The sequence below is a fragment of the Anguilla anguilla genome, chromosome 7 (assembly GCF_013347855.1).
Source record: "Anguilla anguilla isolate fAngAng1 chromosome 7, fAngAng1.pri, whole genome shotgun sequence".
NCBI classification, from domain to species: domain Eukaryota; kingdom Metazoa; phylum Chordata; class Actinopteri; order Anguilliformes; family Anguillidae; genus Anguilla; species Anguilla anguilla.
In genome coordinates this window covers 52,753,904-52,779,115 of record NC_049207.1, presented here as the reverse complement: position 1 = coordinate 52,779,115, position 25,212 = coordinate 52,753,904, and the positions used below count along the sequence as shown (strand labels likewise).

The 25,212-nt window shown below is 45.0% G+C and overlaps 1 protein-coding gene across 3 annotated transcripts; it reads right to left on the bottom strand.

The window, feature by feature from the left end:
- Nucleotides 1–3: 3 nt before the first annotated feature.
- On the bottom strand, nt 4–24,671 carry slc7a2 (solute carrier family 7 member 2). Of its 3 annotated transcripts, none has more exons than XM_035427365.1 (12): nt 24,477–24,671; nt 12,408–12,804; nt 11,702–11,857; nt 10,411–10,576; nt 9,501–9,637; nt 8,548–8,770; nt 7,197–7,336; nt 5,515–5,617; nt 4,045–4,256; nt 3,290–3,456; nt 2,839–2,947; nt 4–2,588 (listed from the first exon to the last, which is right to left on the bottom strand). In XM_035427365.1, exons 2-12 carry the CDS (start codon nt 12,775–12,777, stop codon nt 2,395–2,397), a joined length of 1,977 nt encoding a protein of 658 aa, XP_035283256.1. In that variant the 5' UTR covers nt 12,778–12,804; nt 24,477–24,671; the 3' UTR covers nt 4–2,394. The 3 variants fall into 3 exon arrangements, with proteins under 3 accessions (XP_035283256.1, XP_035283254.1, XP_035283255.1); XM_035427363.1 differs by lacking the exon at nt 24,477–24,671 and adding an exon at nt 18,946–19,101; XM_035427364.1 differs by lacking the exons at nt 7,197–7,336; nt 24,477–24,671 and adding exons at nt 6,704–6,840; nt 18,946–19,101.
- Nucleotides 24,672–25,212: the final 541 nt, after the last annotated feature.

Genomic DNA, 25,212 nt, shown 5'->3' with positions numbered 1-25,212 from the left:
ATATTTTGAAAAACACATTTATTTTCAGTGTAGTTAGTACAAAAAAAAAGTAGGAAAACTATGACATTCTACTTCCCGTTATTTTATAGACAATCATTTGTTTTAAGGGAATACTTCGTAGAGAACATCTGCAGCATGTCTGTTATTCATGGTCCCAGGCTTAGAGTCTGCCAAAAACATTCAGATTAATGTTACTAAAATGGCCGGTCGCTGCATTCTCTAAACACTGGCAGTGACTTCCTCTGAAACCGATTAGACAGGCCTTCAAAAATCTCAAATGTATCGAGGCACACGTGGCAAGGACCGCCAAAAGACGTGTTATACGCGATATGAGAGCGTGAATACATGTTCATAACCCCCAATTTCCAACTGAGCATCAGTCACTGCATGGCTCTCACAAGCCATAATACAGCCAATGGCAACGCTGAATCTGGAGCGGTGCTGAACCCCAAAAGCACAAGCATCAAAATCCCACAGGACTATGAGCCAGTGCAGCAGATTTGGCCACACCCGTGTCCACAGAATTCATAAAACCGGAGGCACACAGCTTTATAAAAACTAATACTCAAGGCACTGCAAAGGTTTACATTTCAACAGAGAGGCATACTCTTTTTTTTTTTTTGTGGACAACCTTAAAAAAGAAATGTAAACCTTAATTTGTGGCGCCCCCTTGTGTCTGCTGGCTATACTCTGATTTACAAATATAAAAGCATCTCAGAAGATGCATGTGCAGGGTATTAAACATAGCAATGAAAGGGTCCAAGAACATTCTGTTGCCTCACCATAAATCCCAAATCTGACACAGTTGCAAAGCTGCAAGTAATTCAAAAAAAATTTGAATTTTTTTACAGCGTATGATTAGCATACGTGTCACTCCACCAGTATTCAGTCTGGAAAGCGAGTATCGTTTACGCTGAGAATGTAACACTGGAAGGCGGGACTAGGGATGGTCCACTTCAGACTCCATTAAGAGGATCGTCAAACCGTTGCACCGCCTTGTAGGTCTTTACAGCACCTTTGGCTACTGATCATAGCTAAAAAGAAACTTTCGTAGCTATAAATGATCAAAACGACAGAGAGGACCAAGACTTCCTTGCCCTCAAAATGCTGAACTTACACAATCACCATCACTCTAAACTTTGCTAACGCAAAAAAAAAAAAAAAAAGTTTCGCAAATGTGAAAATGACAAACACAATAACTGCATACATGTATATCCTATTATTTTGTTTAAACATTAAAAAAATGAGAATAGAACAACAAAGCAAACCGTACATATGTATAGGTTTAAAATATAAATTAGTAACATGTAAAATGTAATTTAAGTCATTTAGGGGAGGTATCCTTGAAAATGGAGATTATTAAAAAGAGCCATTAAGCATATTTATATATAAAGTCCAAAAACAGCATTTTTTTTTCAACATTCAACATCTAACACTAATGTAAAGCTTCACAGTCCTAGCTCCCCAGATTAGCAAACCAATCACTATGATTTGACGTATCAGGATGGCCTTTTGCAATACATGTCAGTGCTGTCACTAATATGAGATACAAACAAATACATGATACACAAACAGTCAATATAAGACTGGCATTTGGTGATGACCCTGTCATTTATAAGGGGGTTTTACATTAAAGTGAAATATAACAACACTTTTGGCCATGCGCTTAGAAATATGTTTTCTAATAACTGAAATACAAATCTGGGTTAATTTTACATTGTAATCGGTTGGACTGCACCCCCTGTGGCAGATATAGTCAGCCTATGTTCAGACGCAGCTTCGCACTGTGGTTAAATTGCTAGAAATTATCATTCCTAAAAACTCATAAAAGATGGCTTCACTGTACAATACCATAATCATACGGTTACTACTGTATTTCTTTAAAAGCTGTGGTTAGAAGCACTTTGTTCACGGATATTATGATAATAAAACTTGCCGGTAATTTATTATTATTATTATCAACGTTACAAAGATTCCCCACTCTGCTTCTAATACTGTAGGACCTATAATGAACAGGACAGATGCTAATCTCACAAAGGGGCCTGAATTGACCACGTTTGTCGTTTCTGATGCGAGACGGAGAGCTGCTACGTGTGTATCCGTGCTTTGCTGCGAGCGCATCTTTACCGGACCACAGCTTCACTGACCGAGCGGACGCCGGTCACGTGATCCTTCTTGGGAAGTCCGGAAAAGAGACACCGTAGCCCTCGGCAGAGCGCCGTATTCGCGTGGCGTACGCGAGGCGCTGTGATTGGCCGGTGGGCTTTGACAGGGAGGGGGAGGGGAACGGAGTACTGCCGTGTGCGTGCGAGCGTCCTTATGGTGGGGGGTGGGGGGGGGGTGGGGTGGGAGACCGTGCGAACAGGGCCAACGCGTTCGCGCAGTGATACCCTGCTAGCACTCGCTGGTTCTCTCTGGCGGGAGGATCCGCTGACTCTCTTTGCTTCCCAGCTCCGCCTCCTTGTCCTTCTCGCTCGTGGGCGCGTGGGCGGGGTCATGGGCGGGGGCGGGTGCGGGTGCGTGCTGTTGCCGAAGCCGCTGCCGCTCCACGCTGTGCCACATGCCGTAGCCGAAATAGATGAGGAACCCTGGGGGGGTGCCAGAAAGGGACGTTAGCGAAATGTGAGGACCCCCTCCCCCCACAATAAAGCACCATACCTCCTGCTCATAGTGAGCTAATGACACAACGGTGTTTCAGTCTCTTTTACTTTACAGAAATGATAAACCCTTCAGTGCGTTTCTACCAGGAGTTAACGGCTACAATAGCCAATCCAGGAACTGCAGGATGCTGCCTGTAGATATGTCACCATGGAGACTGGTATGAAGAAAAGTACCCACCCACAGCCATCCAGACGGAGAAGCGGATCCAGGTGTCCCCGCTCAGCTGGACCATGAGGTACACGTTGACAAATATACTGAGGATGGGCAAGAAGGGCAGGAGAGGGACCTACAACAACAGGAACATCAGATTCTCAGCACAGAGTCCGCACTGACATCGAGGAGATCCGTACCCCGCAACCTTTATGACGCGCTGCTAAGATTTTACATCATCTCAAACCCTACAACTGTGAGACAGCGCGTGCAAAATTTAGGCCCGGCTTAGGGATCACATTCTGCTAAACGCTTACAGTGCAAAGCATCATCTTAAAGAACGTGGCCACCATTGACAAACATGCAGCCACAGGGTGAAATATGATTTTAAATCAGCTTTCAGTGCACTATAAAGGGTACAGTAAGCCTTGGCACTTTCCAGGAGGGGGAAAGTGAATGGCTCTGTCCTCCTACGTACCATGAAGGACACCTTCTTCTGTGTCTGAGGCTGCTTCCAGACGACGAAGATGCAGGCGATGAAGATGGCAATGGCTGCTGACAACAGGCAGAGGATCCAGGGCTCCAGGTCCAGGATGGCCTGTCCTTTATATGTGGTGAGAGAGCTAACCACGCAGACCACCAGCACTGCAGACAGAGACACCAGCTGCTCATCAACATAAACTCTCACCAGTGCACAGCTTGTCCACAGAGTCTCCAGCATACAGCAGTGAGAGACAGAACACTCATGTAACCCCATGCAGTAAACAGCACTATCGTTAACTATACCATTTGGTCTTCTATTATTCCTGTTCACCTCAGCTGTAACCTGATTAACCCATTTTATTAGCATTTTTGCTACATTACATTCTACTGCTACTTTACACCAGGCTGGCCAGTGGAGGATGGGCTCCCCCTGCTTTGCAATGTGGCTCTCAAGATTTCTTCCCATTGGGGAGTTTTTTCTCGCCACTGTTTGAGGGTTTCCCCCACGCTGGGATTTTTGTTTTTTTACCTCATGTACTTGCTATTTGGGGGTTCAGTTCTGATGTTTGCTGGTGTTCGTGACAGTTCTCTGTAAAAAGGACTATACAAATAAAATTGAACCGTATTGCAACTGTATGACTATGATTTACGCGTCGAAAATTCCCAGCTAAGACTAGCCGGGATCCTAAACTGAACGGACGTAAGATATCAGCGGAGGAAGTGACGGATGCACGGCGCGGTGATGCAGACCTATCACGGTGACGGCGGCGTTGACCACGGCGGAGGTCTGCTCGGTGGGTTGGAGCGCCGGGTGGAAGACGCGTTGCAGCGTTAGCCCCTCGGCTTTCGGCACGCCGAGGCGCGATTCGGGCTCGGTCGCCTCGGACTCCTTCTCCGCCAGGCGCAGGGCTTCCTTCTCCCCGTTAATCTTGGGCTTCTCGTGCAGGAAGTCGGGCTGATACCTGCCGCGCGACACAAAGAAACGCCCCGTCAGATCGCATTTCACACGCTGATTCCGATTTACTCAATGCTAACCGTATGCTCGAGCAGCTACTGCACGACCTGTTACTGTTTACAAGCACGCCTACGGTGCTTTTTCTGTGGTGCTACCGCCGTGCTGTAGTTCTGACGATGACACGGAGGTCCATCTCATTGTGAGTTAGATGCTGTGGTTAAATGCCTGCAACGTGATGCAATGCTGTTGGAATTGCATTACCTTAGTTAACAGCATAGCGTTAAACTAGAACAAGTAACACAATACTTGTACTTTGAATGAGAACCGAAAAAATAAAGTTCTTTAAAAAAAATGTTTCCGTATCCTAAGAAGCTGTCAGTAAGTGCTCAATGAAGATAACTACAGGGTAATTAGCCATCAAACACAAAATGTTATATAGGGTACAGCCACTAGGGGGCGGCTCTCGCATGTGCAGACGCAGGTCAGCTGGGTGCTGGAAATAAATAAACACAGTATCACTTTGTTTGGGGTGTTATGGTGGCATTCCATAGCACACTAGTTAATCAGATGGGTGACCATATATCACTTTTTCCACAATCCACGATCTTCCACTGCAGACTAAAGGCGGCTTCTAAAATCTATTAAAAACTTGATTTACAGAGGATTTTTCAGACCAGTCAGTACCCTTCACATAGAGATGTGTTGTCTGTTTCTAAATCCACATTCTCCACATTCTTGAAATTTCTGTGCGCTGCAGATTTATTGGAAGTTGTGAGTTTTTCGAGAAACAATTTCATGTAGTCTCTGTAGGTCACGTGACTGTTCTGGAGCCATCCCAAATTTAAAGATGTCCGTGCTGTTTATGCAAAGTAAGGTCTGACCAACATCACCGTGGACTCAAAAAGCCACTGTGGTTCACACAAGGCCATCATTTTACTCAAAAATATTACATCGCAGGTCTAATTTCATCAACAAGACATGCATTGACTCAGTAATATAAGGATATTTGCGATTTTAGTATAATGGTTAAGGAGCTGGTCTTGTACCCTGAAGGTCACAGGTTTGATTCCCTGGTAGGACACTGCCGTTGTACCCTTGAGCAAGGTACTTAACATGCATTGCTTCAGTATACATCCAGCTGTATAAATGGATGTAAATGTACTGTGAATGCTATGTAAAGTTGCTCTGGATAAGATGCCTGAATGTAATGTGCAATGATGACACACAGTCGCGGGAGGAGGAGCCGCCGCTCTGTCCGCGCTCACCTGAGGATGAGCACGCACACGGCCACCAGGGAGTAGGCCAGCAGCGTTCCGATGGACATCATGTCCACCAGGGCCTTGAGATCAAACAGGAAGGCCATGATCGCTGCAGCGGGGGAGAGCAGAGAGGTCAGAGGGGTCTCCGCCACCTCGCCCCGGCACAGAAGGCGTTCCACATCAAACGCGCCTCAACCGACAAAGCGTTCACAGGTCACATGACATGATATTGCGTCACCACAAATGAGAGAAGACGAGCAAATCAGAGCGAAGATCAACCACAGAAAATTACAGGCAGGCATGCAACGGTTAAATATGTGGAACCCAAAATCACGTTATTAATGTTTCGGTAAACATCATGAAAAAAATGTCTGTATGAAATGCTATCCGAGTATACTGCAGTGTGATTGGTTATGTGTAGCCAATGGCTGCGTCAAGAAACTGAAAAAAAATGGACACAGAGGGGTTCAGGACAGGGAGCTGTGAACTCCAGCCCCGTAGAAATACCAGTGTCCAAATAAATTACAGTTTAGCATTATCAGTGGCCTGGGATTAATATTAGGATTTAATCAAACGGATGATTCGCCTCAGAACAATGAACTGTGAAATGCAGTTATGTTCTATCAACTACGATGCTGCAGTTACAATTGCATAAAATCTGATGTGCAAGCTTGGTGTACATGAGTGCAACAGGGATAATCAAGTCAAGGAAAACAATCACCCAACTGTAATTACGCAGGAGGACCATTCAGTCAAAGCAATGTGCTCTGTGGAACAACTCTGCCCAACATTTCATAAAGAAACTCACCATTCACAGCATTCAAGGTACTGAAAAAGTACATTAATATGGATGGACCTTTTGTCCAGTTAATTAATTAACTATTAAAAACATTATTTTACTTTCACATATATATTAACTAGATCTAACACGTATCTAACTGTGTTGCTATGTGCAGTGGAGGAGAGGACGTGTTCAGCTTGAGCAGCGCTTGACTGAATGTCTGCAGGAACACCAGAGATCCATCTCGTTACCTCAGCCCACAGATTGTGCACACCCCGAGCTTTGATTGGCTCAGCCGCCTCCACCAATCACGTGCACCCGCCGCCCGATCAGCCCCCGCACATCATCGTCATGCAGCGGCCCTCTCTCCGTCCGTGGCGCCCGCCCCGCCCCCCCCCCCCTTCCGGAGCTTACCCGCTACGGTGCCCGCCGCCATGGTAGCCGCGGCTGGCGATTGGCGCTTACTCAGTTTGGAAAGAAAGGTGAACAGTAAGCCGTCCCGCGCCATGGCGTACAGAATGCGGGGCAGCGGGAACATGGAGCCCAGAAGGCTAGAAACGAAAAAGGGTCAGGGTTCAAACGCGGACGTTCCGCGGGCACCGTGGCAACCTGCGCGAGACCCTTCAAAAAAGCGGCAGCCGTGGAGAACGTCAGAACCCCCCCCCCCCCGCCCCCCCGCCCCCCCGAGAGGAACATCTAAAAGCCGTTTGGGAGCAGAAAACCTAAAGTCATACCCGGAAGGTCGGCCCAAGGTTATTCTGCATGGCCAACGCAACGTTTAAAAAACTAATTTTTCGCACGCTCGCAAGAAACTCTGGGTCTCTTTCTGGCCGCTGCTTTCAGGGGTTCTCGTGGTTGCCACGGTGAACACTTCATCAACATGTCATCGCTTCCCTCGCCGCCTCACCTGCGACGACTCCAGAGGTCATAGTGGCAATTAGCGGGGTCTTGGTCTTAGGATTGACTCGGGCTAAGACTTTGAAAAGCACCCCGTCCTCTGCCATAGCATAGATTACCCGTGGCATGGGGAATATGGAGCCAAGCAGACTGTGTGAAGAGCGGAGACATGCAGATCACAGAGAGGTTAGCAGGCCCACACCGACAGTCGCTGCCCACCAGGTACACACATCATCATCACAGGCAAACCGGGCTTTCTTTTTCTGGATAACATCCTTCGAAGCAGCAGTTCGGTTTATTGCCCAGCCCTGAAGGGGTTAATAGTGACCAATTTTTTTTCCCATACTTTTTTTTTGTTTTTTGTTTTAGGCAAATTGGTTATAAATGCGATTATGTAATCATTCCATTTCCTTTTCAATAAAAAGGGATTAATGAGCACTCCACCAAAAATAGCCCGGAGTCCCAGACAGGACCAACACTGAGGGGAATCGGCAGGAAATTGACTTCATTGTTCCCACAGTCTCCAACACGAAACGTATTAAATGTTATTACGTTGTGTCTTTGGTTCCACGGTCACCTACACCGCTGAAAATTAGGTCAATTGTGATTGGCTGTGCGTTCAGTGACAGAACTTCTGTTGCATCCACTGGCGTATGGCTAATAAGATGCTGTAGAAAGCAGTGATATGCCGCAAGAGGAATTCATATACCAAAAGAAGAAAGCCCGATAATGGAAATTTTTGTGTTTTCATTACAGAGAAATCCAGTCCATGCATTCAGCAATGGTAATCACTCCATTATGTTCATATTATTATTCACAAACAGAAATCAAGAACAAGGGAGATCTGTCAGAACATCACATATCGTATACAAGCTGAAATAAATGAAGATAAAATAGCAATGATTTATTCTATGGTTCAGGAGTGGCATCGCAAAAAAGTCACAGTTTAATTGTTTAAAAAGGAATGTTGCTGAATTTAAAAAGTGTGTTCACACAGTGACTCCCATCAGTACAGTGACCACAGACAAAGGATTTCTGAACGTCCAATTTATAATATCCTATATGGTTTTGTTCGAAATTTGATTTAACAGAGCTACTGTGGTGAAAAACTAAGAGAGAACCTGTCATAGTTTTTCAGCACAGACCTATCACAAGACCCTGCCTGTTGGACTCTGTTATTGCTGAATCAACACTGGACATTTTACTGCGTGACACGAACGGTTTGTTGCGACACTAAATTTGCGATGCACTCCTCCACTTTAAACGCTCACAGGGCGACAGTGAGACGGGACAGAGCCGCAGACCCGGGGTGGGACGGGACGGGATGGGATGGGACGGGGGGGCGTATGAACGCCTCTCACCTGGTGGACAGGGCGCAGAGGGACCCCACCGCCACCACGTACTTGGCGGGTCCCCAGCCCACGTACTCGAAGGCCATGGGCAGCGGGCTCTTCTCGTCCAGCAGGTAGTAGGGCATCATGAGGGTGAGGGCAGCGGACACCCCGAAGTAGGCCAGGAAGCACACCAGCAGGGACACCACGATGCCCAGCGGGATGGCCTTCTGCGGGTTCTTCACCTCCTCACCTGAGAGCAGCACCGCACCTTCCGATTTACTCCTCCTCTCTCTCACCATCCGATTTACTCCTCCTCACTCGCTCACCTGCTGCTTTACTTCTCCTCTCTCTCTCTCTCTCACCTGCTGCTTTACTCCTCCTCTCTCTCTCACCATCCGCTTTACTCCTCCTCTCTCGCTCACCTGCTGCTTTACTTTTCCTCTCTCTCTCTCTCTCTCTCTCACCTGCTGCTTTACTCCTCCTCTCTCTCTCTCACCATCCGCTTTACTCCTCCTCTCTCGCTCACCTGCTGCTTTACTTCTCCTCTCTCTCTCACCATCCGCTTTACTCCTCCTCTCTCACCTGCTGCTTTACTTCTCCTCTCTATCTTTCTCACCTGCTGCTTTACTCCTCCTCTCTCTCTCACCTGCTGCTTTACTTCTCCTATCTCACCTGCTGCTTTAATTCTCCTCTCTCTCTCTCGCTCTCTCTCTCTCTGCCAGTCTCTGTCTGTCCCTCTCCCTCTCTCTCCCTTTCCCTTTCCCTCTCTCTCTGTCTCTTTCAAACTTCAGATTTCAACATGCTTTACTGGCATGACAAATATAGGGACTTCAGTTGCCAAAGCAGAGGTTACATACAATTCTTGCTGTCTCTCCCTCACTCGCTCGCTCCCATTCTCCCTTTGTATAACAGGAAAATCTACCCACCGAGGCACACGCTCTCTTTTCAAGAGGCGACATGCAAATGCGTCGGCGGCGCACCTGTGGTTGCGATGCAGTCGAAGCCGACGAAGGCGTAGAAGCAGGTCGCGGCCCCGGCCAGGGTTCCCCCGAAACCGTACGGCATGAAGCCCCCCGTGCCGTAGTCGCTGGTCACGTTATCCGCGAACGACAGGTTCCTGGCGGGAAGAGAAGGCCGGCGGCGCATCAGCCACGTCTCTCAGCTGCTGTAGAGACCGCTCTGTACCTTTTCTGCAATTTTCTGTCTTTTTTTTTTTTTTTTTTTTTTTGCTTTATGTAAATATGCCGCGTTGTGAACTCGGTTTTTTTTTAAGCAATGTTTGTACGGTTTGATTGACGCGTGCCTTCTTGGCCGGGTCAGTGCTTGTGAATGAGAATTTGTCGTCGATCACTTTTACCTGGTTAAATGAAGGTTGAATAAAAATAAATAAAAACATTGCACCAGTTATAATGGCAAAAAAAGAACACAACAGGAAAATATTGTAAGCCACAGTTTTAAAATAAGCAAGCATCACTACCCCCCCCCCCCCAAATTCTGAATGCCCCGTTGCCCTGAATGCACGCCGTCTTTTCGGGAGGGACGAAGGCGAGCATGTCCTCTCCCCCAGAGCACCTCAGGGTACCACTGCTGCTGTTCATGATCCAGTCGACAAGGAAGGTTTCATGCGTCCCTTAACAAACCACAATGAGCCAGTGGGGGAGATATTCTGATCCTGATTGGCTGAGGTGAGAGCAACGCTAAGGCTAACAGTGTACTGCCCTGCTTAGCTACCAGGCCCTGGCACAGTGAAAGACTGCTATCCGACTGCAGGGCTCATGCGTACGCTAGAAAAGAGCTTTAACAGGACGAGCAACCCAGCAGCCCCACAAGCTTGCCTTTCTCCGTACAGTAATCCCCCCACGGCTGGTTGAGACCAGTTCTTCCACATACCTCTTCACAATTGTGACATTTATGAGAGATTCTTCGGAGATCTCCCAGTTGAGGGGGTCTCCTTTCACGAACCCGGAGATGATCACGAACAGCAGCACCAGGACGTTGACGGCAGTGAAGACCTTATTGACCCAGGCTGACTCCTTCACCCCAAATGACAGGAGCCCTGAAGAAAGAGCCAGACAGTTTTTTAAAACTCTATCCCAAAAAAAAAAAAAAGTGTCGATATGGCTTCAGAGGAGCAGTCAAGAATACCTTTGCCCAGGTCAATCATAATAACTGTTTGCAAATTTACATTTTTCAGCCTAGTAGATACCCTGTCAAACATCAAGTGTATGAATGTATAGGGAACCCACTGCAAAAACCACCCCACTTTCAGCTGATCAGGATGGTAAGTGTCCTTGAGCAAGACCCCTAACCCCTAACTGCTCTGGCGAATGAGAGGCATCAATTGTAAAGCGCTTTGGATAAAAGCGCTATGTAAATGCAGTTCATTTACCATTAACCTGTTTCTAGACCTGCTATGAATGAAATACAGGTGAGCTAAATTAAGATTGTATAAAAAGGGAACTATTCAAGCCCAGGGCACAGGTACAGCAGGTTGGCGCGTACAACCGTTCCGTCTGGGTGTGCATTAAGAGTCAAAGCCAGTCTTTAGCTTCTGTGCAAAAACACACCTCTATCCAGTCGTAAGCAGAAGTGCATGAAACCACGGTCGCAGGAGTATTTTCGTCAATTGCGAAACGCACAAGAAGTTTCCCCACCAAAATTCCTCTGGTTGCCGGCCATAAATGTCTTGTTTACAGCGGAGAAGATTTCGGGGGAAAAGACTGAAGGCTTTGTTTTGGCCCGTGGGACTACACCACCCCTCAGGAAAGCCACCAATCCCGCGCCTCTGCACACGAGCAGAGACGCATGCCACTGGCCACCTGATTCTCGGCGCCCAGACAATCCCATCTTTTCACCGCCCTTTCCGTTTGTGGTATGCCCTCTGTACCATGTGACCCGTGTGCCAACGTACTCCCCTGCTAACCCTATTAAAAATCAGATTTGATATCCTCAAATGCCTGCAATGCCAGCCCTCGCTGTCCCGATTATGAAAAATATTTATGTGCTTGGTAATACTTGCTGTCGGCAGAAATTCAAGAGTTCAAAATGTCCCCTGAATTAAAAAAAAAAAGTCCCAAAAATTAACTTGTGACATTCATCATTTTGGAAGGTAACTGGTGCTCTGGAGCGGCCGCCATTTTGTGGAATTTCAGGAGAGACCCCGGGAGAAGACACAACCTACCTGACAGCAGCAAGATGAGGCAGACGGCGAAGAAGTCTGGGTATTCGGCCAGGCCCGGGGCGCTCATGCTGAAGTAGGTCTTGCAGAAGTGCTCAATGCGCTCCCCGATGAGATCGTCGAAAGTGCCACTCCAGGCCCGGGCCACGCTAGAGGTTCCTGTGGGGAGAAAGGGGCGTAGAACAGGACCCGGGTTTCACAGGCCGGAGAACAGGACCCGGGTTTCACAACTTCGCTCGTCTTCCGTCACGAAAAACTAAAAGATTGGTCGCCTTCGTCTGCAAGGTTATTAGCATAGACATTTAACTGTGGCTCAGAAACTCGGTGTAAAAATGGTTCACTTTTTGACATCCAACGCTCTACATGCAGCAATGCAAGTGGCTTCTCAAAATATATAGCACATGCAGGCATTCTCAAATCCTGCTGTTTTTTACATTATAGATCTATATAAGAAAATCTATTTTGGTCTGCACAAATAGATTTAACTCTGAAATGCAAAATTGCTAAGAAAATATTCTTAAAATGGAATGTTTTTGCAGGGGGATGTCTGGGATCCCACGGGGGGGGGGGGGGGGGAGACCCTAAACCCCAGCTTTATAAGCCCTAAAGGGCACTGTGGTGTCTGGGGAGATATTAGAAAAGTCCCCCCGAAAAATCCCACGAGCTCCTATGTAACGCACGCTCTCACAGACTTCCTTCGCCCACTCACCTATGACGTAGGAGAGGATGAGGTTCCAGCCGGTGATGAAGGCCCAGAGCTCGCCCACGGTGACGTAGCTGTACAGGTACGCCGAGCCGGTCTTGGGCACGCGGGCGCCGAACTCGGCGTAGCAGAGGCCCGCCATGACGGACGCCAGCGCCGCGATGAGGAAGGACACCACGATGCTGGGGCCCGAGTTGCCCTTGGCGACCTCGCCGGCCAGCACGTACACGCCCGCCCCCAGCGTGCTGCCCACGCCCAGGGCGATCAGGTCCAGCGTGGACAGGCAGCGGCACAGCTTGGAGTCCTCCAGGCAGTCCATGTTCACCCGCTTCCTCCGCACCAGCGAGCGGCCGAACGAGAGCATGTGGGCCAGCATCCTGCTTCCGGAGGGGCGGGGCGGGTCCTGCCGGGAAAAAAAGGGCCTCGCGTTCAGCACCGTCCCCGAAAAAAAACGACATAGGAACGCTCACCCTGAAGTGTACCATGGGCAGAGGAGTAACATAAATATCAGGAGAGTCATGTTCCTAGGATTTTATCCTCCTGTGAGACACTTCTCCTGTACCCTTGAGCCAGGTAATCAACCTGAAAAAACCTAAAAATATTTATTAAACACTAGCAATAAATAAGCAGCTGTATAAATGGACGGTGTGTAAAGAGTGAAGACCTCCTTCCTTCTGGACGACAGCGTTCCCTGCGACTCCTCAAATGTAAATGCAGATGTAAATCGCAGCCTTCAACCGGTTCGGTCCGCCGTAGCGTCGCAAGAGTTTCTCTTACACCCACCTGTCACCGTGCTTCCCTTTAACGTATTTACGCAGCGCTGATTGTTCAACCAGCTTTTTTTTTGTTTACTGTGAGCGAAGAAAAGAAAGGATTGCGGCTAAGCGCCAGTCCAGTGTGACTCCGGACCCTGCCGAGCTCAGAGCTGCGTTCTGGCCCTTTGTTTTCCTTCAACTGAGGTCTGCTTGCTCAAGAGCCGAAACTTCACTTTTACCGACCGCTTTCGCCGGTCAATCACAATAACTCCTCTGGCAGGTATTACGCAACTGTTCAAAAACAAACCAGCCAAACGTAAATAGCAAAAGAAGTTTTAAAACACAGTAAAGAGAACAGCATGGCAGATGACCCACCAGGTTTTAGAAAATGTCCTGTATGTAATTTAAAAAATCTCCTGTACGTAATAAAAATCTCCTGTACGTAATAAAAATCTCCTGTATGTAATAAACATCTCCGGTATGTTATAAAAATCTCCTGTACGTAATAAAAATCTCCTGTACGTAATAAAAATCTCCTGTATGTAATAAACATCTCCTGTACGTAATAAACATCTCCGGTATGTTATAAAATCTCCTGTATGTAATAAAAATCTCCTGTACGTGATAAAAATCTCCTGTATGTAATAAAAATCTCCTGTAATAAAAAGCATGTGTCACACTTTCAAGTGGGCGCTCTGCTGACCAGCAGAATAAAAACCCCACGTGGAATCTACTCGGAGGGGTCACTGCAGTAATAACAGAAACCTCATTATCCCGACTTTCATTGAAAAGCTTGGTGCGCATGTCAGGGATAAAACGCCCGGGCTCAAGCGGGTGCAATGGAGCGGTTCACCAAACGGGACACAAAGCCGTCCTCTATCAGGAAAATGCCACTGCACTTGCTTTCTGCACTAATTGCACCACCAACCAATGGAAAATGTAAATGAAGAGGCCTTTGCGCGCATAAAGCTGTGCTTTGTTCTGGACGACAACTGGGCATTATTTAACTCACTGGTCTGCAACAGCATGCTGGAATCGCCATCTTTATGATGACCTTCCATGGTGACCTAAAATAAAGCTATTGCACTGGGAAATATTTTCAGCTTGTAAAAGCTCGGATGTATTTTAACTAAAATCTTCCAAGGACTGTCTAGGTTACATATGCTGAACAGCATACAACTGCCTGCACATTAATACCAGCTCAGTCACGTCTGATTTTTAAAGCTGCACAAAACAGGAAAGGCCATCTCCGATGGAGCTGCGCATTACCATAGAAATCTGAGTTATACAAACACATTCGGGAGGACTGCAGCTGAGCACCGCGGGCAAGTCAGAGGACTCTCGTATCCCACAATGCCCCCCAGCTGGAATCGGTGACATTAGGTGGTGCTCCGAGGTCACAGAGGTCTGGGTGTAGCCCAGAGCATTAGCTTTCACTTCCTGAGAAATGAACCGCACACTCAAACCCACCCAGAGAAGTTCACACAGCGCCACCAACCTGCAGAAAAGAAGTCACTGCAGCCTCCATTTCAGAAAGGGCTTTAATATAATTTATTCATATATATATATATATATATATACCCATAGATGCATGTGCACACTTGTGTGTATGTGCGTGTGTGCAGTATGTGTGAGTGTGCGTATGTGTGCATGAGCCAGTGATGTTAAAGGCTACAGAGGTCAATACCACCATATGTACAGTGTTGCTCCTTGATGCAGAAGCAGTTACACAATGACCAGTGTCTTCATTTTGTTTAGCTTTGCTTTTTCCATACAATTGCAAGTGCATCATTCCGCAGACTACAGTGATGAAGAGCAAATCTGCATATACTTTCAGCACCTACCTGCAGAGAGGATTCTGATGAGGCAAAATAAAGTGGAATATTCTGGAGTCTTTTTACACACAAACCTGCACATCTACGGTAACTATAAAGAGCAACCACCACTGAGCCTAGTAAAGTGTGTGACACAGAAGGCAGTCAGAGAGGTAGATCACAGCCCAAGACAAGTCTCATGTTCAACACGTCTTCGCGCCTTCGAACGAAAATACTTTCTGCTGATGTGCAACAACCCAGTGCTGCTATTTTTACTCCTCCTTCCATACAGCCTGGCCCTGTCTCAACATGCTCTACCCCTGTCCCCCAGACCCAGTGACCCTCCCCAACACTGCTGGGCCAGAGCCCCAGAGGGAGGAGGGGAAAGGGGCCGAGGGAGGCGGAGGGGGGTGGGGGTGTGTGGGGGGTGGGGGCAATGTTGCTCTATACAGACAGTGGGTTGTGGGTCACACGAGGGCCTGTGCACACAGCCAGTGCAGAGAGAGAGAGAGAGAGAGAGGGGGGGGGGGGGTGAGAGAGAGAGAGAGAGAGAGAGAGAGAGGGTGAGAGAGAGAGAGGGGGGGGGGGGTGAGAGAGAGAGAGAGAGAGAGAGAGAGAGAGAGAGGGGGGGGGGGGGAGTATAGTTTATAGCTGTCACTGTTGACTGTTATGTTTTACATTCTATGTAAACAATTACTTTGGAAATATTTTCCCAATGCGTGGTCATGCCAATCAAGCCTATGAATTTGAATATGAACTTGAGTGAGAGCGCTAGAAAGAAAGCTAGAGAGAGAGAGAGAGCACGCAAGAGAGGGGGAGAGAGAGAGAGAGAGAGAGAGAGAGAGAGGGAGAGAGACGAGCTCCTATCTGTCACTTAAAAAAAAAAAAAAAAAAATTCTAATGTACACACGGGACAAACAGCTCCAGCTGCCTCAGTACTTACTGACCGCTGATAAATGGTTGGGCAACGGGCATTGGCAAACACTGAAACAGACACCTCTGTTTGCCCAGCACAGCCTGGAAGGGCTCCTAAAAGCATGGATGCTGATTGGTCAGGGGAGGGTGGAGGAGCCGCTCAGGTGCGGAGTTTTTAATGGAGCAGGCATTGCACAATATTCCGCTGAAGTCGCGGACATGCGCGATCGGACACGATGCTCACGACCCCCCCCCGCCCCCCCGCTGACACCCCCCCCCCCCCTTTATATCTGCGTCACTGGATACATTTTTGAAAATGCTATAAAAGAAAAAGTCAGAAATAACAGCCACTCGCCTAAACCCCTTCAAAGTCCTCTTTGCCTTCAGGGTGTCAGTGGCATTTCACAACGATGAACAACCGTGAGAATAACTGCACTTGTCTTGTTTTCTCACAGAGAACAGCGACAGGTATTCTACAACAAGCCCACGGGGGGGGGACAATTTCGAACGGAAGCGTCTTCAGACTGTCAAATCGCATTCAAATGGAGATGGCTGTCTGACCAAAACCAGCCAGCTTTATTAAAGAAAAATACGTCGCTAATGTTGAGGATAAGCGCACCCCCCTCCAGGGTAAGAAATGGAGCAGGGGAGCCAGGTCCTGCCGGTTTGAGTCCACGTTAAACCCAGCTCGGGGAGGCACAGCAGGCCCCCCAGGGCCAGAGACACCGGAAAAGGAGACTTGGCTCCACAGAGGGCCCCCCCCCCCCCTCCAATGCACCGATTCACCTCTCAGCAGACTGCTCCGAGCCTGGACCCCCCACCGCCAACCCCCCACCCCACCCCTGCCGACTTCATTCCCTGGCTCAGACACTGGAGTATGAGGAAATGCCAGCCTTAATGAATGGGAAGTTTGGAACACCGATGCCAGGTAACCCCCCGCCCACCTGCCCCCCGTCCCCCCATCCCTCTTGCCTCCCACCCGCCCCCCCTTGCCTCCTACCCATATTACTTACCACGACCACATAAGCTTAGTTAATCAGCCTGCCCCTTTTCTAATACTTTCGCAGTAACATCGGGCCTGATACCAAAGTGAATGACTCCAAGCGCCTTCACCTCTCATCATATTAAGCCAAGTTTCGGAATGCTGTTGAGGCAGCTCTTGGTGAAATACGCAATCTTTCAGTCAAGCATTTAGCCTGAAAAATGGCCCGTACGGGAATAGCAGTCCAAACAGTGGCGCAAAAAGATAAATCTAGCCATTGCCACTGAAGTCTATTTCTTTAATACAGCCACTGCTATTAATAGTTGTCTGAGGTCTTGGTTCTGTTCCCCTCCCCACCACCACCCCACCACTCCCACCGTGCTGCAGTAGTAAATACACTTTCTAATTTCCCTAAATGACCAAAAACACACATACTGAGATACAGTCCACACTCTCACAGGCATGGGGCTAACTGTACGTTTCTCCATTCAAACTCTCCAAATTCTCCATTGAATTCTTATGAATTTAAATCCCACTCTGACCCAGTTTTGCAGACTCCTGTTGGTCTAGTGATGTGAGAAAGACGGCCAATAAACTGATTAAATCATATGACAACAAAGACTTCATGAGGGCACTGTTATTATTTGATAAAGCAAACAAAATCTGTCAACAGCATAATTCTAAACAAAGCTCAGTCCCTCGGTATGGTTCTCACAAAATTTTATTCAAGAGCTGAAGTCAGTATTGTGTACCCCCAAAACAAAAAGTTCTTATTCTTATTTCTAAAACATATTCAGTTTTTTTTTTTTCTTCTAAAAAACAAAAAAGGAATGATGAAATGAATTTCCACAGAGGTAGCCTTAGTTAACCTCAGCTAGCTGTATTCCTCGTGGTTGAAAGTCTGGCTGGAGAGCCAAATTAAGTCTTTTCAGGCCAAACAAGCACCATGGCATCGCTCAGGACCTACGCAATACCTGGGCAAAAAAGCTGGCAGGCCGAAAGACAGCCATTTTGCGTCTGCCAAAGAGGGGACAGAGGAGCCAGAGAGAGGGCACACAAAAGCCTGGACGCTTTGAGTAATGTTTTAATCAAGCTGAACCTCCGCAAACTTTCTGAGGAGACTGGGCAAATCACAGATGCTCTTTATATTTACAAAAAAAAAAAAAAAAAGATTCTGTGTATAAATTCAATAAATCATTTCAGCAATTTCAGGCTATACTTCATCATGCTAAATGCCAGGGGAGACTATTTGCAATTGACAATAAGCAGCAACTCCATCAGTAGTAAACCGGCCATTTTCATAAAGTCAGAGATCCTGTATAAGGTTCATATCCTGGTCATTGAGACCTAGTGCGTTTAAAAAAAAAAATGTTTACTCTAAAAGGTGAACACAGCTCAACATTGTAAGAAAACAGAATCAGGCAAACATGAAGTGTTTGTTAAAAAAAGTAATTACCCCTTAGTAAATAGGCTGTGAATGCAGATTTGGTCACCCAGTGACCCAGTGACTTAACACAGTAATCTCCTACCACCTGTTGAATAGACATATCATATCTGCAGATCGACAAAGAAAGACAGTTGGATGACATCAGCACGTTTGGCACTGTTCGGCAAAAACAAAATCCACAGCTACTTCTTTTTCTGTTATCACTAAATGTTTAAGCTTCTGTTGAGTGATAACGAGGGAGAATGTCAAATGCTGTACAGATCACGAAAAACAAGGCAACACAAATCCAGCAGCAGCACCACAGCATTGGCGTTGGTGCATAGACCTGCCATGTGCTATGTTTGCCAAAACTGCACAATGGAATTCACATTTTTGCAATTCAAATGTTGCAAAATGTAATAGGAAACTGGAGGTCATTATTGTGGCCAGGCTCAACTTACCACCGGTGCTGTACTGTTAAAAAAGGGCTATTTATTATTCTAAACATTAATATCCATCAAAGCACAGATGACACTGCATTCCTGGTTTACAATAATTACACTCAACTAAAGTATACTGTCTCAGAACACTTTCCTAGCATACTGAGAATTTACACACCCTGTGAAAGGTAATATAGAGTGAAAGACAGTACCTTGTCCAACAGCAGAACCTAATTTTCCACAGAAGTGAAAAGCACATAAAAAACTGACAGTTTCACAAACTAAACGGATCCTTCATCCCTCGGTTCTCTCTTATCGACTGTTTATATACAGTTCTAAAACTGTGCATGTCAAATGAAGTTGCTTCACTTCAATCGGTCAAAGGTGGACACAGTCCAAGTGAGGCTCCAATCCAACTTTACTGTTTTGTTTAGCAGAGAAAATAAAATAGAGTCCAACGAGTCCAGATCTTTCACCAAAGTCACCATTCACGTAAAATGCAAACAACCAAAGTGTAAAGTCATACCCTGAAGTGACTGTAGTGAAGCAGTCTTTTATGAAAATTTCATCGCCAGATTAGATGTCTAGACTTAAATCAGCTCTTCCAGGGCTTGTACAAATTTCACATCCAGACGGATTAGTTCCAACAATTTGAGCAATCTCTCCAGAGAAGTGGCACATATTGCAGCAAATCCTTCGATACATTGCTTTCATACATTTCAAGAAGATATGTACATACAGTATACCTAACATTACTACGCGTCATGACTACCTATATTACAATGTGGACATCAGAAAACATCATATTAAGTTCATTTCGTTTCTGCAATCATGCAAACTATTCTGCACTCACACTATAGGACACCATATCAGTCACTTAAATCTGCAAATCCCATATTCACACATAATACATGTTAGACCATACTGGTAATATGGCTTCATGTCTGTATTTTAGACAACAAAACTGACTAGAATTAGAATTTATGATGACACCATTGGAAAAAAGCCTGGTTGTGAGTTGTTAACAAGTAGCTTGTGCAGTAAGAAGACCATGCTGGTCTACACGACTGTCCTTATGTCAGCATGTATATACATGTGGGGTTTATTTTTATTCCCACAATAATGTTTACGCCTAAAATAAACATCATTAGAAAGAAAAAGACTATTTATTCCCTCTTCTGGTGGCCTGTAAACATCCTGAATTAGAAGCAACTCCCCAACGGCTGTAGCTGAGGATGCTGCACAGCATGTTTATTTTATCTAGGAACATTATTTAATGGAAGAGGAATGCAAAATGTATGGAGGAACGGTCAATTACAACATGACAGAACACTTGGTGAGATTAAAATAAAATGCCTGTGATAACCCTAAAAGCCAGAGGCAATGGCAAACACAAAAAAAGCGGTATGAACACTAGGCCCAGTCACGTCACTGATGAGTTCCTATATTGGCTCTTAGATTCTGCCTGCTGGAGCAAAAAAACAACCGGGACAAGTCAACAAGTCCAAGTGAGCAAACAATATAAACGTCTTATTAAAACACCCCATCAAGCAGAACCTCCACGCTCTGCGGGGGCAAACAAACGATGCGCAGGGACGGACCGATATCTATTAACAGAAAACTGCTTCCCTGGCAAGAAGCGGGCCTCTGCATCACACTTTTTTTCCAAAGTATTGGGGACAATAGATAGCAACAAGGTGTTTACCTGGTGTAACATTATTGATGGAGAAACTGGCTTTTAGATTGTGCATTCAAGTAGGTTCAATGGCCTATCATTGCTTAGATAGGTGGCTGCAAAGCCTATTAGGCCACACACAGTTGACGCAAGGAAACATTTTGATAGTAAGCTTTGATCCTATCTCATCAGGAAAATGAAGAAGAAAAAACATAAGATAACAATAATGCTGAAACAATTTTTTTTGTCCAAAGCAAACAGGGGTGGATGGTGTTTCAAATACATGCATGTTCATGTATATAATTCAAGTTTAATATGTTTTTTCCTGCAGTTTGTACCTCTGTGCCGCCTGCAAAGCAACAATTTTGATTTTGGTTTACTGATAGATTTATTTGTGATGTATTACAGTAGATATGCTGTATTTTTTTTTTTTAACAATTTAGTGTAGCCTTGCTTGTGTCTGACTGGATTGAAATTTGTTTGCATGGTCATGCTTTTATTGCCCTGAAAATATAAATACAATTTTTTTTTTTTTTTTTTTTTTTAAATACAACAGTGAAGATAACATTAACATTCCTATAGAAAATACAAGAATCTAGATATAAAACAAATAATTGCAAGTCATGCAGTGATTATACACTAACTAGTCATTGTTAGTAAATAACTAGTTTTTGGTGGTTTCACATGACCTCCTGTTGGACATGTTTGGGCCCACTCTCAGTGAGCGGACACTAGCAGTGAACTGTTTGCACGGTCACTGATTAATAGATCTCTCGGGACAAAACACTGTTGCTGATCAGCTGATTTACTGGATTGCCTATTTCTCCATCCGATCCCACACAGATGGTGCTATTTGCAAATGATAAAGAAGGGGATGCAGGATTTTGACAACATCAACGATGTTATCCACTGGCCACTTAGGAAGCACTTCCAGCCTTTTGAACCCCACCGTTCCTTAAAGATAACGCGGTATTCTTCAAAACAATCGAGGCATTAGTATCTTGGTGATATTGCCAACCTGGCTCTGCACACCCAGCCGACTAATCATTTCCAATGCTGCTGACTGGCTATACGGTCCCTTCCGTTTCCTACCTACCTCGATTCCCCAGATTTTGACTTCAAATTTAGAACTGAGTCCTCAGTCAACCAACCTGGATAAATAAACGTGAGCACAGTTAGGAAACTACAACACCAGCCGCTACCCGTATTCATTGCATCCCATGATGCACCAAGGGACCGCCACAATCTGTGCTTATGAGACTGTAGAATGAATTCCAGATCGTTAGCTGAACAGTAGCTGAAGACAATGTACTTTGGATCTTACCAGGCCTATGAGACAACTGATGGGTGTAAGACCTATTGGTGAGATGTGGAAAAGTCGCAGAAAACCGAAACTCATGCGCTTATTCAAATGCAGTTTAAAAAAAAAAAAAAGGATGTTCCAATAGGAACCCTACCTGCCAAAATAATGTTTTCTGAAATGCATGCAAGTTCCCCCATAAGAGAACAGCCTTCACCCTACTGTACTGAAACAAGCTGCACATCGCGTGGATGAAAATCCCTGACTCATTAATGTATTAAAGCAGTATCGTTCAAAGGTAATGCGACCATCAACAGCAAGAAATGTTTGGCTCAGTGAAGGTCCAGAACAAGGTGAACTTTATTGTGAACTTAATATGCCATTTAAGTTTTTTTTTTTTTTTTTTCCTCTCTCCTCACACTGGCAAATTCATCCTTTGAAACCGAGAAGTCCCTGGAGAAACAGCTCACAGGCATCTTGTTCAGAGTCTTGTTCTGATTCAGTGTAACGCAGTGACCGGTGTTTATTATCTGGGTTATGGAAGAGCTGTTTGGACTTAGGATGCAAGAACGCTGCACAGTGGGACGGAGGAGGCGACTGCCAAGCATCTGTAAGTCAATCACTTCCACTTAGTTTAACTGAACAGTTTTATTGTCCTAATCTCCCCGCATTACTGTGTTACACTGCAACAGATGGCTCTGCATTTATTTTGAGAATCTTTGAGAAGATATGTATGACATTTCTGCTGAGTCTCAAATGTCAGACAAGCTGCTTGAAACAACAGTAGATTTCTGCTGTCCGTTAAAAAAAAAGCCTTCATTAACTTTCTGTGCATGATTCACATGCTCAGTCTCTTGGTTGGCAACAGGTTAACGTTGCACTGTTGTTTTACATTGAGAACTAAAAGCCAAATGAACGAAATATCTGATTATATGCAAAACAGCTTGCTTCCATTTAAAAAAACTCTTAGCAAAATAATGATGTATGGCCTTCACATATCTATATAGGACTACACACGGTCATCTTCCCACAAAGAACAACCAAAAGAAAATGAGTCTTAGCAGCCATGTACTTGCCAACTTATGAAAGACACTGCAATAAAGATATTATCTAAATCTAGATATGGTCGGTTTCCAGTTTAGATCTGTGCAGTTTTGGCAAGGGAATTCAATTTAGGTGTGTCAGCAGCCTATGAAGAAACATAAAAATTGAACAGAACTTGTTTGTCGTAAATTCAAAGCATGTAACTAAAACAACATGCCTGAACATTTCCAGTAATGTACAGGCACCAGTCATGAGTGTACTTAATAAATATACATTTGGACTGGTATCGGTCAGTAAGGAAAAACAGACAGCCAATATGTGAAATAGCCAATTATGATCTGCTGTGGTGATTCAGGGTATGGGCTGGCAAAATAAAAAGCAAGTAATAGAAGAATAAATAAATAAATAAATAGCATTTATTTCTCTGAAATCATATTGCAACCCCAGGACAAAAAAAAGAAAAACTAACAATAAAAATCAAGAGGATAGAACTAGACACAGTTACTTTCAATTAGTTCTGTTGGTCCCTGGTGCTGCACTGATATATATATTTGCACTGATATACACACATATTTTTGCTATGATGCTGTCATTTATGTATGGCATTGAGAGCTTCAGAACCACATCAATTCCCAGGAAAAATATTTGTTTCTGTTGCAATGTTCAGAAACTGTTGCAATACTCAGAAACTAAACTAATTTTCACGCATGCAGTTTGTAACTGAACCATTAGTGAGCCATCATATGACCTTGAAGTTACTTTATTGGATCTTCTTGTGTCTCTATTATAATCTCAAAATTGATAACATACACCACAAGTGGCTCCAACTGGCCCTTGTCGCTGTGTGCAAATATAGCCCTAACAGAATGTATAGTGATTGAATCAGAAGGGTTTACATTAATCCAATAAATGAAAAAAAGTTTGTGTGCTTACATTGTCAACCTTAATATAATCACTGAAGTACCAGGAGTGTTCCATATATACATTGTTTTCAGCTTATAACTACAATACCAGCACTGCAAGGACAACAGTAATAACAGTAAACTTGAAATACATATTCATAAAGAAGCTACAGTAAAATTCAATGGAGCAATGTCTAGTTTTACCAAAACATGCAAACAAAATTTCCATCATCCTGATTGAAAAGCTATGACCTGAAATGCCTGGGAATGTTCACTGTTATGCGCCCATTTATAAATATGCGACAGTATTCACTTTGCACGAAGGCAAGCTCTGCAGCCGCCTGTACAGCAAGGGAGTCCTTGCATGTAACTTGTTTCACGCGTATAGGAAGTTTGCATGTAAAATTTCTGCACTCACACATTGGATATCATTAGTTCTTTAGGCTGTTTTTGTTTTACATTATCAGACTGCATATACATTGCAACCATTCGCCGAGAAGCAATTGAATAGGGGTTTTGAATAAGAATGACAATGATTTACAAAAGGAATAACCATATTTATCAAATAATTAAAACGTTAGTAATGTATGTTCTCAGTTGCACTGAAGGAATTGCACTAATCCAACCATTAAACCCCAACAGGTATTTTGTCTTTCAAGACAGGCTGCCCAGAAAAATAAATAATACTAATACTGACATTACAACGCGTAAGCGAGATATTCATGGTTTATTTTACACTATATCAAGCTGTGAATTCCCGGAAAGCGAGTCGACAGTAACTCAGTTTAGTATATGCATAACCTAGCCTACTAAGCCACTTACTTTGCGAGGATCTCGAAACGATGGATACGGCGACCTCGGCTGTGGTTCCGAACTCGATTCAAAACTTACATTTGCAGCTGTTAAATACTTTCCCCACGTGCATTCTCTTTCCACATCCAAAAAGAGGGTGGGTTCGTAGCTAATTGGTAAACTACTGGGGACGGGATTTAGAATGTAGCCTATCTGAAGACAGACTGAGCGCTGCCTCTCGCATATTAGGATAAAGGAAGACGAATTGCGCAGCAAGTGGTATGTAAATTTCATAGAAAAAAAGGTGCGATTTGGATACTTGCTGAAACAAGCCCTAATGTTCAGATTCAGTTTCGGAGACAAGTCAGGTTTTCGCGTTCATGCAGGGCGCTGGGGGAGGTTACATTATAATGTCAAAAGAAATGGGTTTGGAATTGAAGTGCCAAGCTATTCACTTTAATCTTGCAAGCAAGCATTTTTTCTTTTCACCGTATTTTTCTACGGTGGATTTAAACTTCACATTTGGAAATGACTTAGCTAACAGTGCATTGATCCTAATATCACCAAATTTCATTTGCGTGCATGTGTCACTGCAAGTAGCCTATAGTTTGATGTTTTCTCCAAAATGTCAAATTGTTCTTCTAAGAGGTAGAGGAGATTGGTGTGCGCGCGCGTGTGTGTGTGTTAGTGAGAGTGAGAGAGAGAGAGAGTGTGTGTGTGAGAGAGAGAGTGTTCTAGGCGTTCTCTTGGCTTAAAAATCTTTATC